Source organism: Protopterus annectens, chromosome 10.part0, assembly GCF_019279795.1.
Source record: "Protopterus annectens isolate FY-2018-M chromosome 10.part0, PAN1.0, whole genome shotgun sequence".
Taxonomy (NCBI): domain Eukaryota; kingdom Metazoa; phylum Chordata; order Ceratodontiformes; family Protopteridae; genus Protopterus; species Protopterus annectens.
In genome coordinates, this window is record NC_056744.1 from 1,152,678,695 (window position 1) to 1,152,698,658 (window position 19,964).

The 19,964-nt window shown below is 38.7% G+C and overlaps 1 protein-coding gene across 2 annotated transcripts in view; it reads left to right on the top strand.

Annotated features, from left to right (window-relative positions):
• MUTYH (mutY DNA glycosylase) overlaps window positions 1-7,234 on the top strand; it is a 372,894-nt gene extending 365,660 nt beyond the window's left edge. For both annotated transcript variants that reach the window (XM_044085888.1, XM_044085887.1), the window contains exon 16: window positions 6,677-7,234. In XM_044085888.1, the coding sequence (XP_043941823.1) occupies window positions 6,677-6,817 (141 nt within the window). In that variant the 3' untranslated portion in view covers window positions 6,818-7,234. The remainder of the gene's footprint in view (window positions 1-6,676) is intronic.
• The last annotated feature ends 12,730 nt before the right edge of the window (window positions 7,235-19,964 follow it).

Genomic DNA, 19,964 nt, shown 5'->3' on the forward strand with positions numbered 1-19,964 from the left:
AAATTCCCACCTTATTTCCACCCTACTTTATGCCTCTCCAATGTATACCAACCTAAGCCAATGCGATCTAAACAGGCTAGAGACCTGCTACAACAAAATCGCCAAATTCGCCACAGGGGCATCCTACCGTAGTCACCACTGTCTCTCACTTGCTGAACTGGACTGGCTTGAACTCCCTCACCTCCTTCAGTGGTATCAACTCTCACTCACCCGCAAACTAGTAAACCATCCACTAAATGTTCCATCCCTCCAGAATCTACTCCAACCCTATCGCACCACCAGACCACTAAGATCCAGCAACAAAAATCACTTGCAGATCACTAAAGCCAATAACTCTGCTGGTGAAGCACTATTCTCTTGCACCATAGCCAAATTATGGAACTCCCTTCCACTCACAATTGCCTCCATACCATCATGCACCCACTTCAAAACTTTACTAAAAGTGCACCAAAAAACATGCTGGCTATGCCCTTGCAACTCCCACTCTAATATCACCCACCTCATCCAACCACTACCTTTCTTTCCACTCCACTAACTACCTTGATTATAGCAAGCTCACATGCTCATAAGCCTAATACTTATTATACAGCAGGAACTTCTCATTGTAACATTTGTTAATGTCTGTTATGTACTTCACAGATAAGGATTCTAGTTGTCTACTGATGTACTATGTTCTTCATCTGTAAATATGTTGTAAGTAATTGCTATGTTAAATTGTTAATCGCTATGTAATCCAATGTAACTACTGTCTGTTTATTTTAACTGTGGAGCTTTTCTCCCCGGGCCTCCGCTGAAAATGGACCTACATCCAGTCGGACACTCCCGGTCAACAAATTTAAATAAATAAATAAATAAAATTTCTATTTTTTAGTAATTACTTTTTGGCAAACCAAAGAATTAAACTTAACAAGGCCTTACTATGGTTAGGCTATTCAGATCTTGTGTCCTAGCGCAAAATAATAATTTCCTTAGTTATAGTCATTTGCTCACCTAATATTTCTAACAAAGTAGTCTGTAGGGATTTTTTTTTAAATTGGCGAATTCATTACATTCCCAAAAGGTATGTTCACAGTTACCTCTTCATTCTCCATCACACCTCCAATATTTGCTATCTACCTGAGGAAAATTTCTTTGAAGTCTGTTTGGGGTATAAAAATACCTATGCAAACATTTCCAAACAAAAATCCTAAACCTTCTGGACTTTGTTGTACAAGATACTTCAAGCATGAGCCAGACATATGTTCTTCTTCTGTTCCCTTGCAAAATTGCTTTTCCAGTCTCTCTTCTCAGTCTTTTCTAACCTCCTCTGATTGATTCTTATGATTATTTTGCAGTAGTTTGTATACCTTACTAATTATTCCTTTTTTAAGAAAAGCTTCTGTTCTAGATTCAAATAAAAACCCTATCAGAGGAGGTCATTTGCTTAGGATTCCCCTAGCCATTTCTCTTTGCCTATACAGTAAAGTTTCACTTAACCGGCACCCGTGGGGATTGGTAGATGCTGGTTAAGTGTGTCTGTTGCTTGAGGTATGATTTGCAGTTTTTGATTGGCTTGTGCTACAGGTGCTCATAAGAGCCTATTCAAACAGACACTCTCAAAAATGGATAGCCCACTGCATTCGCTTTTGTTACTCTTTTCATGGTAAAACTGTACCTACAGGCATCAGATCTCACTCCACAAGGGCCACAGCTACCTCTGCAGCTTTCCTCAGGGGTTCCTACCAAAGAGATATTTGGAAGCAGCCACTTGGAGTTCTGTACATACTTTCTCCAAGCACTATCACCTACCATTATACTCCAAATCTAGAGCGGGCTTTGCCACTGCAGTCTTGCAGGGCATCCTGGCTCCTCCTAGTTCCACTTAGTGCCTACCACCCCTTTTTTACCTTTGGGATTCTACCCATCTGTTATGACTGCAGCTGTATGCACGATGAACATAGTACAGTTTTGTACCTACCATAAATGTAGATGTTAGAGTGCTAATACAGCTGCACAGATCCTCCCTCCTTCCCTCTTGGGACAGGCCTAATGGCCAACATCTCCTCATACAACATGATTGGGGTATTCTTTTATGGTGTATTTGCTTGCAACTACTGTTTTTTGATTTTATTGCATTGCATTATTACATAAATTTATATTTTGCCTGCCTTCTGGGGCACCTGACATCTGGGGCAAGAAAAAGCCAGAAGAAATGGTTAGCCGATAGTTCTTTTATACCTGTTACTGGCGTCCAGGGGGAAGAAGCGGACATCCATCCGGCCGGACCTGAACTTTGGAATTGATTGACCGAGGACCCGCCTGGCGGCGGGAAAACCCATCTGTTACTGAAGAAAATGGTGTGGGGCTGGTTCTTTATACCCTGTTGCACTGACGCCAGGGAAAGAAGAAGCGGACCATCCGACTGACCTAGACTTTGATTGGGAAGCCCGAGGACCGAGGACCCCCCATCTGAAAGGAAAACCCATCTGTTATGACTGCAGCTGTATTAGCACTCGAACATCTATATTTATGGTAGGTACAAAACTGTACTTTATGTACTTCACAGATAAAGATTCTAGTTGTCTACTGATGTACTATGTTCTTCATCTGAAAATATGTTGTAAGTAATTGCTATGTTAAATTGTTAATCGCTATGTAATCCAATGTAACTACTGTCTGTTTATTTTAACTGTGGAGCTTTTCTCCCCGGGCCTCCACTGAAAATGGACCTACATCCAGTTGGACACTGCCGGTCAACAAATTTAAATAAATAAAATTTCTATTTTTTAGTAATTACTTTTTGGCAAACCAAAGAATTAAACTTAACAAGGCCTTACTATGGTTAGGCTATTCAGATCTTGTGTCCTAGCGCAAAATAATAATTTCCTTAGTTATAGTCATTTGCTCACCTAATATTTCTAACAAGGTAGTCTGTAGGGATTTTTTTTTTAAATTGGCGAATTCATTACATTCCCAAAAGGTATGTTCCAGTTACCTCTTCAATATCCATCACACCTCCAATATTTGCTATCTACCTGAGGAAAATTTCTTTGAAGTATGTTTGGGGTATAAAAATACCTGTGCAAACATTTCCAAACAAAAATCCTAAACCTTCTGTACTTTGTTGTATACTTACGAGCCATACATATGTTCTTCTTCTGTTCCCTTGCAAAATTGCTTTTCCAGTCTCTCTTCTCAGTCTTTTCTAACCTCCTCTGATTGATTCTTATGATTATTTTGCAGTAGTTTGTATACCTTACTAATTATTCCTTTTTTAAGAAAAGCTTCTGTTCTAGATTCAAATAAAAACCCTCCCAGAGGAGGTCATTTTCTTAGGATTCCCCTAGCCATTTCTCTTTGCCTATACAGTAAAGTCTCACTTAACCAGCACCCATGGGGATTGGTAGATGCTGGTTAAGTGTATGTGTCGGTTGCTTGAGGTATGATTTGCAGTTTTTGATTAGCTTGTCTACTGGCATAAGAGCCAATCAAAAATCGCAAAGCATTGCCTCTTCTGTTCAATGCGGAACAGCCCGCTGTTCCACATTGAACAGAAGATGCTCCACTTTGCAATTTTTGATTGGCTTGTTTGCTGGCATGTGAGCCAATCAAAAATGGCAATGCAGAGCTTCTTTTGTTCAATGCGGATCAGCAGGCTGTTCCGCATTGAATAGAAGAGGCTTCCCTTTGGGATTTTTGATTGGCTCGTATGCCGGCATGCGAGCCAATCAAAAATCTCAAAGTGGAGCCACTTCTACTCAATGAGGAACTGTTCCGCATTGAGAAGAAGTGTCTCCACTTGCGATTTTTGATTGGCTTTTATGCCGGCATATGAGCCAATCAATTGCCGGTTGCTTGAGTCCCGGATAATGTACTCTGATATCAGTCCCTGGTATGGAAAGCAGTCTCTAGCCTGCAGTCCAAATGTCTTCTTCTCTTCATTCCACTCTGTTACCTATCTTGGCTCCTTTGTCAGTTTTAACCAGTAAATTCTAGCGCCTCTTGCCTATTGTCTATACAGTTTCACTTTCAAAGCTTGAAATACTGAAAATGTTGACTTTCAGTATCTCGAGATGAAAATAATGAAAGTGAAAATCACGAACCACAGAAATTATCCCAGGAAAGTAAACACTTGTCCATCGTGGGGAGATATGCCCTTTTCCCCAGTGTAGCGTGACCCTGGAGTTGCTATATATAGTTGGGGGTGGGTTTACGATGGTACGGTATGTAGTTTGTAGTTTTGGGCAAGTGTTTACTTGCCCTGGAATAATTTCCCTGATTTGTGATTTTCACTTTCAATATTTTTGTTGAGAGAGACTGAAAGTCGACATTTTCAGTATTTCGAGCTTTGAAAGTGAATCCGTCTGTACCGCTACTCGTAGACATCTCTATTGATAGAATCTCCTTACTTGTGCTGTATTTAATATGGTTTTAGCGTTTTATTTTATTTTTTTATTAACAGGGTAATTGGCTGATCCAGGAAGTACCTATTTCAGACACAGTTTAAGATTAGTTTAAAGCAGGTAGAAAGTATTGTACAGTAGGAAAATGCAGTAAATTGACAATGACATATTAGAAGTTAAACATTCAGACTGTCATCCAGAGCAATAGCAAATAATTTACAAAAAAATATATATTTTCACGTATTTAAAGCAGACAAGTTTTCAAGCAAACATTAAAAGTGATGACCTAGTAATCATAACCATATTGAGGTTTAATGCAATAAGATGTAAAGCTTTACCAAGTACCAGATCTAATGAACGGAGTGACAGTAGGTATAATAGATAACAGGTTACAAGTCATTGTCATTGTTTACAAAAAGGGTATCTAGAGGTACTAAGAAGAGGCGCAAGGAGGTTGTGATGTAGAAGGATATATTAAACAGGAGCCAATGGATCTGTGTTTTAGAAATGCTTCAGGTTGCTAGGGAACTCTTGAGGGACTTGGATGTTCCTAAAATCCAGTGGCAGTGCAGTCATAGGATCATATGAGGTTACTAGGCTAATGGCCGTGGGGCCCTTACAAGCCTATGCAAGATTTCATCCCAAAAAAAGAAACCTCAGTCAGCACCTGTCATCCCTGTCATTGAGGTACAAAGGTGGAACCTGTGGGACAAATTTGTGGTTTCCAATCCACTCATCAAGGTTGCACTTGAAGAGGGTCAGCGAGGTGCTCTGTTTGACATGTATGGGAAGTCTGTTCCAGAGATGGGGCAGTCTCTGGGAGACAAATTGTCTCTCCAGCAGGTTTTGTTGATGTCGCATATTAGATTTAGGCCTATCGAGCAGGTAATACGTGGGGAGTTAGACTTATGGATCAGGAGCATCTCTAGTAAGGGAGGGTTCGATATTGCCTTGTAGATGAGACACAGATCACCTCTGAGCAATCTGTATGATACTGAGTAGAGTAATAGTGATTTAAGCCTGTCCACATAGGACAGGTGTTGGATGCCATGGATTCTCTTTGTGAGGTATTTTTGTGGCTTTTCCAGTTGGTGCAGGTGTTTGGAGAGGTACATACTAAACTGGGCATTATACTCAATTATAGGTCTAATAAGGGAGGAGTACAGAGAGATAATAACCTCCTTTTTTCTGGATGCAATCCCTTTACTTATGAGATGAACCAAGTAAAAGGCTTTTCTGTCCACCACCGCCACATGATGGTAGAATGTGAGATTGTTGTCAACCTGAGTACCCAGGCCTAATACCACAGGTTGTGTGCTTAGGGGGTTGCCGCTGATATGGTAATTAGTAGTGTTTTTCCAAGTGGTATGATAATACTTTTGTTTTGTGTTTAACTTAAGGCCATGACTTTGGCACCGGTTATTTGTAGCTGTGAGACCCTCTTGCAGTATGTTAACATCATATGGGGAGTCAGTGACAGCACCCAACTTACATTCATCTGCAAACTTGGTCAGCCACAGGGTCTTTGTCTTTACCTGCACCTCTGAGAAGTAGATGACAGAGCATAGGACCAAGGACTAAAAATGTAGAGTAAACAACAAAAAAAAAGAACTAGATGGTTGTGGAATAAAGTGTTTTTCTCAGTTTGTGGTAAAAAATAAGGGTGAAATTTTGAGGTGCAGGTTTGATTGTATGTAGGGTAAGGTTTTAGCTGTAATAATCATATGAGTCATTCTAAGAAGAATAAAGTAAAGTTGTTCATTAAGTGGGAGTTACCTGGCAGGAGAAAGACAAATTAATTGAAAAGGAGGGTTCACAGACAAGGACTTGTGGATGCTGGGATGTGACTAGGGTGGAGGACAGAGGTGTGTGTGGAGAGGTGATGAAAGACTAGGTAAATTAAGTGTAAAGAAATTCTTGGGAGTATAGTTTCACAAACTGATGATTGCTATCCTGTTTCTTAACAAAGGTAAGAATACATGAACCTGAGGTCCAGTAGCCATAACCTTTTATGGTCAGAAGGTAAAACATAGCCAGTAGTCTTGTTTCACTGTACTACTTTTTAAAGTGCATCACTAGTAGATCCAGAGCCGTAACACCAGCTGAACTTGATGTGAAGTCTAGCGAAATAGATTATGCCTTGTTCGGATACATTTTTGGATTGTCTGCTTGCATTGTTTGAGGTTGTTTTAAAGCTATTTCTTAGTTCTGTATCTTGCAACTTGTTTTAAGACTATGCCTCCTCTGAAGGCTGACTGTAATCTAGTCTTTATTTTCCTTTCATCTTCCTACAGAGCAGCAGGCCTGACAAGAGGAAGAGAGAGTGTGACGCAGCAGTAGAGCACAGTTTTGTAATAAAATCCGAAGAAGAGACGGGATCTGTGAAGAAGCAACTTTCTCTTTACCACTTTATCAAGAGATTACCAAAAGAGTGATACTTGTGTGAAACAGAACTGGGAAAATGGTTAACCTTTAAATTGCCAGCACGGGTTGGTTCCATAGCAGTGTGCAGTTTTATGATTAAGAATCTATGACTGTACATTTCTTTTATGTTTTAGGAACTACAACCCTGTTACTACTGCAGGACAGTGTGCTACAGGTTACCTACCTGACTGCCTCCAGTATACCTCAGGGTCCTTGTTCCTTTTGGAACAAACATATTAGCACGTACGTTTCATATCAAAGTGTAATGAACGTTGCAGTTCAGCATTTTTCTCTTGTCCAGAATGACACTTGACAGTACAAACCTCTAGAAAGAAAATGTGTAAATAATGTAGACTTTTGATATTAATTATTCAGGCATTTGTATGCACTCCATTTTATAATTTTTATATGACAGTTTGTAAAAATCATAAATTTTAATAAAATTATTTTGATAATATGTTAAGGAAATTTGACAAATGTAATTATGTTAATAGTTTCTAATATAGTAATAGTTATTTAGTGTTGATGTTGAAGAATGAATGTTTTCAGTACTTATGTGTATTTTGGTCAGTTTGGAGAAGAAGGTAACTGCAAAAAAAAAAAAAAAAGCCAGTAGATAATATTCCATCAGATACAAAGCTAAAAAATGAAGTAGAACTTGTTCTACAGTTTTCTGAATTTTGAGAAAGCCATGAAGCAATCTTTGCTGCCCTGTGCTGGTTCTGGTAGAGTTGTCTCAGCACTCATTACCTATTCTATGAGGCCCTTTTTTCTCATATACTCTGTGCCAGTAATGATTTCAGTTATTTCAGTCCTAGTCTTATAAGCCATTATTGTCTGTGAACCAAATCCTATTTTACATAGTGCAAACGATGTTCTCTTAATCACAGGACATAGGATCATAGGCTTAAAATCCCTAAGCTACCAGAAAAGGGTATCAGCACTGTCCCTCTTCCCTGTGTCTTTATAGACTCCTCAGAGGAGACCTATGCCTTGCCTTGTACGAGACCCAACAGTCCAGAATCTGCTTATCTTCCCAAATCAAACAACATTATAAGGGATCTAAATCTGCTTCAGCAGATCAGTAAAGGAAGGTGAAAAAACAAATCCATTACTCTCCATATCCCTCACCTCTGGAATAGACACCTCTGCAGATAAAGCATTGTGATACACTGTCTTCCTTCAAATAAAATTTGAATAATTGGATGGGTATTCGTAAATTCACTCCAAGCATGACTGATTGGCATAGCTAGGTATGGTACAGCCAAGGGTGGGAACTGGCAAAATGTAATGGTCGCAAGACCCTTAAACTTCCTATGATGAATACACTTATTCCATTGTAAAGCCATACACATTTTTACAGGCATATTATTTTCAGTATTATTTTGTACTGTTACTTCCAGCAGCTTTCTGTAGTGCAATAACATTGTCCCCCTAAGAAACGTATACATAACAGTGTTGCAAGACAACTTGGCCATGGTTTGTATACTGGTAAATAATCTCTGTTTGCAAACTTATGGATGACATTTAGTGCTGTCTGTAGTACAGAACATAGCATTCCATCCATCATATGGGTGCAAGTTCAAAAGATGAGAGATATACAACTCTGAAACTAGAAATGGGTTGACTAGCACATTTTCTTTTTCTTGCAATACCTGTTATGTATTTGATAACTAACTATATTTCAGCTTTTTATTGCTGGGTAATTGCTGGTTCATGCTTTGTTTACTTTTTGCTGTAATCAAAATTAGTTTCTAAGGATCGTTTAGTAAAGTGACACAGAAGTATGTTTATATTTTTTTTATATATTCACTCGTTAACTAAATTAGTGGGCAGGTTCAGCTTTATTGTTCTTCAGCCATGGACTCGACCATTTGCACACCTGTATGTTTGTATATACACAGGTAATAAGATAGAACAGTAAGGGAACTCTGCACATTGTAGTAGACATGAGACCGGACAGTGTTCCATCAGGTTCACCAACATGCATGATCCTAATTGTAAGGGGCCTTGTGTGCATTTCCACTGGGGGACGAGGTTTACTCCCATTGCTCAAAGATGTGTTTGTGAGTTGAATGATGCTACATTGTCCCCAGATACATGTGTGTGTGTGTGTGTGTATCTGTGTGTGTGTGTGTGTGTGTGTGTGTGTGTGTGTGTGTGTGTGTGTGTGTGTCAGAATGAACTATTATCCCGTCTGTTGCTGGGTTATACCTTGTAGCTATAGCAAGGATAGGTACCAGTCCCTGGAACTTTGAAGTGGATTAATGTGAGCATATAAAATGTAGTGAGTATTAATTCAATGAGAAATCGAGTGACATTTGCGTTTGCATTCAAGTCTAGTAAGGGGAAGCTGGGAAGTTGTCAGTAAACTAGTGTACCTGAGTACTAAAGACTGTTCCATAGTCCTAGTGTTTGGAGGCTAGAGATGCCAGTAAACTGGCCCTGTGGACAGGCTGGATTATCCCTACTTAATGGCTTGGCAATGCCACTTTTATACCTCAATGACCAAGGAATTTATAGAGAAGAATGTTATTCTTTAGCAGTTGGCAGAAATCACGGAACAATATTTTATTGGTTATTGTGACCATTTATAGAAATATATTTTATTCAACAGGTCACCTTTAAGCTATTTTTTTTCATGATACAGTGTCCAGAAGGATATCTTATTCAGAAATATTTGTAAAAATTACAGGCTATTGAAAGGGCTATATCATAAAACGGTTGTCTGTGTTCTAGCATAAGGATGAGTATGCCCTTGGCTGTGGTGGTCATAATGTTAAGGAACTCAGTGAATATAATAAGAATGACCAACAAAATATTCAAATATTTTAGGCAGATGTGCATGCGCATCCAAACAAAGAACTTTTGGATCAGAAATTGTTAGCACAGGCAGGGATTTTCCTGTCTGAAATGGCAAAAGCCATGTCATTTCCCTATGTTAACAAGATGCCACTTATCTGAAAAGTAAAAGTTTATTCAAGGAAGTTGCTCTGTAGTTTTAATTTAATAGTTAAAATTTGTTTTACTGATTGTATATGACTAGGGGGTAGTATAGATGTTTAAGTAATGGATTATATTTTAATGAATATAGGGTTTGAGACTTTTTTCAGCACTTAGTTTTCCCTCTGACCATACCTCATAGTTGTCAATCATCTTTTTCATTTCCATACTTAATCCCTTGAACATACAGGTAAGGAGACAAAAAAAAAAGTCAGTGGCTGATCAGGTCTGCTATTTTGTAGTTGCCCATCACAGTTTTATACACTAATTTTCTGTATCAGGTCATTCCTGGTGATTCTCTATAAAACAAAAAAAAAAACAACTACTTATTAGATGTGACATTAATATTTCTGCTGCTGCTGCGCCTGTATCCTACACATGTCTCACCACAGGCTTTTGTCTGTCTTAACTCAGTACCTTTCCAGTTCCTTGACAAACCTGTGAGTCACTTTGTACTCTAATTGTGTACGTCTACAAACCAGTCGATTGGTTTGCACTTGCAAGTTCTTTTTTTTTATCCTGTAGTCATCATCATTCAAGTGCATATAATATACTTTATCATCCTTAGGCTTAAGAACTAATAGAACTCCTCACAGTTCCCTAGGCACAGTTCTTCTCCACATGATTTGATACTCAGTGACAGCTGGGTTGTTCCCATCTTATCTGAAGGAGACTGTGGTTATGTGATTCTCAAAAAAAAAATCTATGAACATCACAGTTGGTGATTTATCTCCTTGTCTTAAAACCTTCCTTTTGTTGGTAAGTTTATTGAGAAAGTGGTCTATGCAAATATGTATTCTTATCTGGTGTTCCATTTCAGGCATAATGTAGATTAAGACATAGCACTGAGGAGTGGCCGCGGTGGTGCAGCGGTTAGCATTGCCGCCTCACAGCAAGAGATTCTCCGGTTCAATCCTTGGCTGGGGTGCCTTCTGTGCGGAGTCTGCATGTCCTCCCTGTGGTTGCGTGGGTTTCCTCCGGGTGCTCCGGTTTCCTCCCACATCCCAAAGACATGCTGTAGGTGGATTGGACACTCTAAATTGGCCCTAGGTGTGTGTGTGTGTGTGTGTGTGTGTGTGTGTGTGCGTGTGTGTGCCTTCTGTGGAAGGTTGGGCGCCGAGCTGGCAACTCGACACTGTAAAACTCCACTGCCAATCATGAGCGGACAGGTGATCTGCTGTTGCAACCTCTAACTGGGAAAAAAACAAAAGAAGAAGACATAGCACTGAGACAAACCTCATTTGAGTGGTTATTGACCTCCATGTGGCCAGAAATCAATGGAAAGTATTCAGTTGTGGTCATGACTTGTTTTGCTTTCTCTCTGTTGATTGGAATTATTCAAAAAAGAATCACAATTCACATATTTTCAGTATGGAGAAGCATAAACCCAAATTACCTGAAAGTTTTAAAACAATTCTTTTATGCAGTGGGCATGCTACTATGCCCTCACCCTCCCCAACACACACACCCTCTAACTTGTATACACTATTTACAAGGTGTCACAACAGCAAGGAAAAGCACGAAGACGCATTGCAGAGCACTGATTGTTCTTATGTTATAAGTGATTGCAGTTTCACCAAACCATGAGTAGAGGAAATCAAAGAAAGGCTGCTCAATGGAAAAGTTGCTTAATGGTACCTACCTTCATCAGTGTGTAAGTATTCTTATGATCTCTGTTTGGTCATATCCACAATGTGGTGTCAAAGATGATTCTTGTAAGTTACACTGTTGGAGTCTGGTGTTCCTCAACATTTGATCCTGGCTTTCCTGTTATTCACAGTGTACATGTTGCTGCTGAGGGAGATCATTGGTAAGGAGGAGTATTTTTTAATCAGTCTTATGCTGATAATATCCAACTTTGCATCTCCTTTTTTGTGGATACTGTGCCTGATTCTGTCTTGGATTAGATGGAATGTAATTGACTGAAATTAAACCATCTAAGACTGAAGCAGTGCTGGCTGGTGCTGCTGTCCATCCATTAAACTATCCTCTGTACTCAGCATTAATTTTCAATGGGGGAATCAGTTGGAATTTGTATTCCTGGTCTGGGCATTTTTTTCTTGATAATTAGATGACCTAACCAAGGTGTTGGTTGTGATTAAAACATTGTATTTCCTTCTGAAGAATATTGCCCAGATCAAATGTTGTATTCTATTATGAGAGTCTTGAATGGTAGATAATGCCCTGTTATCTGAGTTGGACTAGTGCAGTGCTGTTTAGCTGGAGCTATTTAGTACACCTGGAGAAGGTACCGACTCCCACTGTGAGGCTATTGACTGATACACCTAGAACATACATTGCACTTGTGCTGCAAAATCTGTGCTGGTTGCCATTTGTGGCCAAATGTGAATTTGAGATTCCTACCCTTACTTTTAGTACCCTATATGATCTGTGTCCTGCTTATCTGAAATTTCCATCTTGCTTAGTTTCTTTAGTAGCCATAGTTATCTGATATATCAGCTATTGATTATTTTGAAGGCCATGGATGCACCAAGGAAAGCTTTATGGCAGAGATGTGTGGCCAGATTGTAGTGATTCCTAATTTGGGCAGAGACGTATCCCTTTCCTCTTTGATTTGTGAACATGTAGGCATTCACATCATATTTCTTTTTTTAAGAAAAATTTTATTAATTTAACATATTTATTGTATATACACAGGAAGAAATTCAACATCACATACTCATTATCATGTTAGGAATACATTGAATCATCAAGGTAATCTCATACAATTGACACATTAAGAATCTTGGTATTTCAGTAGTAACATTTCAAGGCTATACCAACCACTAACAATAGCAACATTTCAAGGCTATCCCAACTACTAAAATTCTTAGTATGATTTCTTGATCTTATTCTGATTGCATTTTTTTTCTGTTTTACATAGTGTTGCTGTTAAATTGAAAAAAATTCCTTGAACGTAGGAACTGAGTTTGATTTCCAATTTATTATAATAGCTTCTTTTAGTAAACATCAAAAAATATTTTTTATTATTTGGCTTTTACAGATACAGAAAGTGGAACATTCATTTGTACTGATGACCTACTTAAAGAACACTTATCAGACCATAACCCCTTAAAAAACATACCTATCTCTTCCCAGTATACATTTAACTTCTCACAATCCATAAATGTGTGTCCAATCAGCTTTTACATGTTTACTACATCTGCAACAAACTGAAGAAGTAATTTTAATGAACTTAAGAGATTTTATAGGGAGTAATAAACATTATTTGTATATATTTCCACATAAAAACTTTCCAGTATAAACTTAAAGAAATTTGACTAACTGATTTAAGTAATTATTTTTACCATCTACTGAGTCACTCAATCCACTGCTGTCTAAAATGTTGCAGAATTTTACATCAAAATTATTATTACAATTTATAATGAACTTGTATAACTTGGACAAGCTTCCTTTGTAGGTCATTTTAATTTCCATGATAGCATTTATATATTCATTTAATGGAGAAATACTGTTCTGTTCCTCTTCACTCATATTATCTACAAATTCATTTAATTTATTACTGATGGATAATGGGTGTTCGAAAGACATGCGTAAATGGGCGTGCCTTCGTTGAACGTCGAGCTGGCACCTCTGCGTTCATGAAAAGCTACTGCCAATTATTAGCAGACCGGAGTTCTGCTGTGGCGACCCCTAACCGGGAAAAGCCGAAAGACAAACAACAACTGATGGATAATATTAACTGGTTAATAGATTGATCCAACTTATAATCTTTCATTAAATATTCTAGCAACTTAGCTTTTCTGTTTTCAAAACAATCAGACCATAATAATCCATTCATTTTTAATAAATTCATTTTAACATTGTTCTGAGTTTCCTTAAATCTGGAGGTGTGTGCAATGGGAAAACACAAAAAATGACATTTTTATATTAATAGAGTTTTAAAAACATTTCTTAACTGTTTTAATAATTGATTTCTTATATGCAGAGTCTAAAGATGGACAAGAATGTCCTTCTAAGGTAAATTTTATTAACCAGATGAAAGGATTGTTACATATTTCTAATTTATCATATTTGATAAACTTATACGAATTTACTATAATTTGTTCCTGAATGGGTTTCCATTGACTATTGTAAGTTGAATATACCGAGAGTATAATAGTGTTAAAATTTGCAGCAATATAGTAAGATTCTACATCTGAAAAGCTAATAACACCATACTGCCAAAATCTTATATGATTTCTGTTAGCAATTCTCAGCTTTTTAGGCTACCATAAGAATGAAGTTAACATTTTTTTTTCATTTTCTTTAAATGTTTTTTGTCTGGTAGTAAAGCTGTTGAACACTACATATATATATATATATATATATATATATATATATATATATATATATAATCTTGGATAATAACAATCAATTTAATAAGTACTACCCTATCATCAAAAGTAAAACACCTTCATTCCATTTTAAATAAAAAGTAACACTTCTTTAATTATTTTTTCAAAATTATTATTAATCTTACTCACATCGTGATAGATTTTTATTCATAAATATTTTAGTCCTTTTCCTTCCCAATTATATTTATCTTTAAACTTATTATTTTGAAATTGATTTATCACTAAAGTTACAGTTTTATTATTATTATATTTCAGCAGTGATAAGGGTTGAAACTTTTGATTGAATAATTTATATATCCTATAGTTAGCAAAATATCACCTGCAAAAAGCTGTATTTTAGATTGACAATCTTTGTTAATTGAGAATCCATCAATTTTTTCATTGCTTCATATATTAGCTAATGGTTTGTTTGATAACTAATGCAAATAGAGAGGACAATGGACACCATTGCTTTGTGCCTTTGTTTAAAGTGGATCCCTGAAAATGTAAAATCCAATTTTAACATATATTTTGGAGTCTCTATACATGTTTTTTTAATAGTCCAATAAATTGTTACCGAAAAGTAAACACTTCTAAAGTTTTAAACAGGTAGCTCCAATCTACAAAATCAAAAGTTCTCTTGATATCTGTGATGGATCCACACAGTCTGCCAGTTTTTGCTATGCCTCGAGCCACATATCACTGTGTATGTTTAATTATTGCTAGATTGATTATTGCTAGATCTTGATATGCCACTACCTCACTATATGCTGCTAATATTGTAACAATACAATATGCTTAAGAGCAGGCCTTGCTCACTGATTACTGGTATTACTGAACTTTTGTTAACCTATAAGTTGTTTATCAGCTTAAAACATGTTTACCAGAATGTGGGGATTTCAAAGAGGAACTATATCACAAGTTTGTGAGCTAACTGTTCTTTGAAAAAGGGAAGTAAGGCACAGGACCAGACATTACAAGGCTTGTTTACAACTTAGGAAATAATCTGTAATTTTCTAAGATATTCCATCAACTCATGATGAGCTTGTAATGTGAGATTGTTCTACAATATTCCATCAACTCATGAAGACTATAAAAGCTCAAAGGCTAAAATGGAAATCATCACTATCTGGATTTGATAACAGCGCCAGCCTGAACTGAGCTTAGAGACATTTTGCCAGTGTCGGCCTTGCCTTGACTGAACAGATAGCTGCACTGGATAGGATTGAAGTCTCCCTATCAGTGGCAAAGATGATTTTGTTTATGCATATGCTTGTAAGTACATGATCTATTAGTTTTTCTGTTTATTTAGTATTAATTTTACTGTTTATTTAGTACGTTTTGCTTAATAAATTGTTAAGTTTGAGCCTTGGTGTCTGGTGTCATTTCTAAACCTGTATTAACCTCAGATTTTAAAGTAACGGACTAGTTCACTTGGCGTAGTCAGCAGGATATGAGGTTTACAGTGGAAATGTCACACCAACAACCAATGTTTTTTCCTTTAAAGCATATAGGCATAGGTAAGAAGGATGTTGTGTCAGGCACCCCAAATAAGTTGGGAGTTGACACTATGTTGCCAGCATTATTTGTGAAGTGGGATCCTCTTGCTAAGGTATTAAGTCAAGTTTCTCCCCCTCCTTCCCCAAAACCTTTGCAGGAGAGACCTAAGGCAGACCCTGATAGTCTAGCTAGAGCTTTATCAGAGCTAAAATTGGATGATAAGGGGAAAAAGGTGAAGGAAGGGGTGGGAGCAGCCGGATGGTTGTTCTTTGAGGCAATTCAGGAATTAGACAGAGATGTAGAGAAACTAAAAGAAAAAGTTTTAGAATTAGAAGAGCAATGTAAAGAACATATGCATACACATAGATTGGATAGAGATGGCTTGGAGAAGGCAAACATGGCCTTTGTTAAAGTAGGAGAGGAAGCTGAGCACTGGAAATCTAATTTGGTGACTCTAGCTACTTGAATAATTCAACAGCGTAGACAACGAAATGGGAGAAAACTACGTCATCTGCCCTCAAGGCCTCGGGTTTGTGCTTTGCTGTGTAAGGCAGAGTTCGATCCCGAGAAGTGGGAAGGTGATCTTCCCTCAACGGATGAGGGCAATAATGATTTTGAAATAGTAAATTCCCCATCAGTGGAGGCATGCCCAGTTATTGAGAAAAAGGGACAGTATACGGGGGGGGCAGCGCCACAACAATGGGTTGAGGTGCGGAGTTATACTCGAGCTGAATTATTGAATATAATCCAGATCTATAAGCAAAAGCCGGGGGAAACTGTTTTAGCATGGTTTCTTTGGGTTTGGGACACAGGGGGAGAAGCAGTGTCTCTAAATGCTGAAGAGATGCACCAATGTGCATGTTTGGTGTTCCACCCACGTTTAAAGCAAATAGTAAACAATGTGAACCATAACGATCCCCAGGTGAATACACTGGTGGTGTGGTTAGTCTCGGCTTTCCGAGCTACTTGGCTTGATGCCACATCAGTAGCTGATGAACAAAAGCCGTGGAAAACAATAGCAGAGGCAATACAGCAGTTAAGAGAAATGGCTATGTTGGCCACCATTTATTCATTGGAATTAAGGAATGGGACATTAGTGCTTCCGAAAGGACCAGATGCACAAATTATGACCAGCAATATGAGGAGTAAATTGATCAAAAATGCACCACAGTGGTGGAAAGGGCAGCTGATGGCTGCCCTGGCAGGCTGTGTAGGTCAGCAGATATGGGATGTAATAGCCACTCTAAATCAAATGGCAGAGTTAGTGGATGAAAAAGAACAGAGAAGAGCTAGAAAGGCAAATGCAGAGAAATCAAAAGATAAATCCGGTGAAAAAGTTACAAGAAAGCAAATGTTTATGGATCTGTTAAGGTGGGGGGTAGAAGCTGTGGAAATAGATGGGATATCTACCGACAAATTATATAAAAAGTGGAAGCAAAAACAAAAAGAAAAAGGTTCAAGCTCTGAGAGTAAAAAGCAAACCCCTACAAAAAGTCCAACCAGAAGTACCACTGAAGGAAAGGTAGGGTGGAATCAATTATATCCTGACATCCCTACTGATAAGGAGCTAGCGCAGTGGCAAAAGGGGGAATTTAGTGATGAGAGAGATTGGGGAGGAAAGGAATGGAGAAACCCAGTTGAAAAAACAGAGACAAATTGACTAGTAGGTGGGTCCCCAGTAGCTAGAGGTACAGTAAGAGCAATTACACTTGGGGACCGATACCGATTTACAATTTTTGGAGGGGAGGGCCACAACATGTGATGGCTCTGGTAGACACAGGATCAGAAGCAACCATTTTTGCAGGCAACCCCCGTAAATTTCGTGGACAATATGTAGAGATTGATGGTTATGGAGGGGCAAAAACACTAGGTACCAAAACCAAGTTTAAAATAGCTTTTGGGGATGGTATTCCTATTTTCATTGAAGCAGTAATAGCTCCAGTACCTGAGCACATTTTAGGAAAAGATGTGTTAAAGGGTAGAACCTTAGAAACCAATGTAGGGCCATTTAGGTTTGGAGTGCGGCATTGTTCAGTCAACGCAGTTAAGGCTGTAGTTCGAGGCAATGCTAAGTGGGAACTGCTTTATATTCTCACACCTAAAACGATAGTGAACATCAAACAATATCATATCCCAGGTGGGCACACTGAAATCACTGAGACGATCCAAGAACTGCTTCGGGTTGGCATACTTGAGCCAACAGTGAGTCCATTCAGCAGTCCGGTATGACCAGTAAAGAAACCTGATGGATCATGGCGGATGACTGTAGATTATTGAGGTCTGAACAAGGTGGCCCCACCCTTAGCGGCAGCTGTTCCAGATATTGTTACGATCGCGGAAAGATTGTCTTCATCTGCTGGACCATATCATGCAGTTTTGGACTTAGCAAATGCCTTCTTCATTCCGATAGCAGAAGAAAGCAGATCCCAATTTGCTTTTACCTGGGAGGGGAGGCAGTATACCTTCCAAGTGTTACCTCAGGGATATCTGCACAGCCCTACCCTGTGTCATGGACTAGTGGCTAGAGATCTAGCCCAGTTACAGCTGGACAAAGTGGCTATTTTCCATTACATTGATGACATAATGATTACTGGAGAAAAATCTGATGTGGATATCGCACTAAAAACTGTAATTCGGCACCTTCAGAACAGAGGGTGGGCTATAAATGAGAATAAAACACAACAAGGGACATCAGTAAAATTCCTTGGTATGATTTGGAATGGAACAAAAAGGGAAATTCCTGCAGCAGCACTAGAGAGTATTCAGAAAATTGCAGTTCCAAAAATGAAACAGCAGGCACAGGCCTTCTTGGGAGCAATGGGCTTTTGGAGAGCATTTGTACCTCACCTCGGACTGATTTTGCGACCCATTCACTATGTAACAAGGAAAAGATGTGACTTTCAATGGGGTCCCAAGCAACAAACAGCCTTTGAAGAAGCAAAAAAGGCTCTACAGCAGAGTGTGGGGCTGGGCCCAGTTGATCCACAGCAACCTTTTATCCTTGAAGTAACAGTTGCCAATAATATTATGTCTTGGGAGCTGTGGCAAAGGAGTGACACTGGGAAAAAGAGACCCTTGGGATTTTGGTCCAAATCCCTGACTGGAGCGCAGGTGAGATATAGCCCCCTTGGACAGCATGTGCTAGCAGTGTACACTGCATTGATTCATGTGGAAGGAATAACTAAACAACATACAGTGACAGTTAAGATAGACTACCCAATCCAGGGGGGGGGGTTACAAGATAATACTTTGAAAACTCTGATAGCACAATCTTCAACTGTACAGAAGTGGAAGTGGTATTTACAGAAAAGGGCCAACATCATGCCTGGAGTATCTCAAGTACAACAACAGTTGGCTGGACTGGTAATTCTGGATGATGCTGATGTGATAGAACAACAGCGACATGAGTTTCCAAAGTCTCCAATTACTGAAGCATTACCATTTGATAATTTAGATGCAGAAAGACAGAAATGTGCATGGTTTACTGATGGTTCTGCCAAAATTGGATCAAATGGTAGGACCTGGACTGCGGTGACTTATTGCCCACGAACAGAAACTGTGTTATTTGATGAAGGTACTGCCGGTTCAAATAATCAGGCAGAATTATGAGCTGTTGCCCTGGTCATTAATAGTTTATCACCTGGAGACGAAGCGTATATCTATACTGACAGCTGGGCAGTTTTTAAAGGACTGACAATCTGGTTACCTGCCTGGCAACAACAGAATTGGAAGATCCATGGCAGACTCCTATGGGGAGGTTCAGAAGACTGGCAACGGATTTGGGAAAAAGCTCAACAATGCAAAATCAGTGTTGGACATGTAGATGCCCTTGCATCACTTGTAACAAATGAGAGGAGGCATAACCAGCAGGTAGATAAGATGGCTGCGGTACGTGTTGTTGAAGAGAAAGCCGAAAGTGCTAGCATGGCAAGATGGGCCCAAGATTGGAGTAGGCACTTGGGAAGAGATGCAACAATAGAATGGGCACAAAGGCATGGTATGCAGTTGAATAAGGAAATAACTACAGATGTTATAAAGCAATGTGAAATCTGTCAAAGAAATAAAAGCAACTGCAAGCAGAAGCATGTGGACACATTCACCGAGGCAGTCGTCCAGCACAAATCTGGAAAATAGACTTTATTGGTCCCTTACCACTGGATCAAAATCAGCAATATTGCCCAATGATGGTGGACACTTAGTTGGGATTGCTAATAGTGTCCCCATGCAAGAAAGCAAACCAGCAAGCAGTGTTGAAAGGATTGAATAAATTATGTATGACATATGGGATTCCCAGTGAAATCCAAAGTGACCAAGGTAG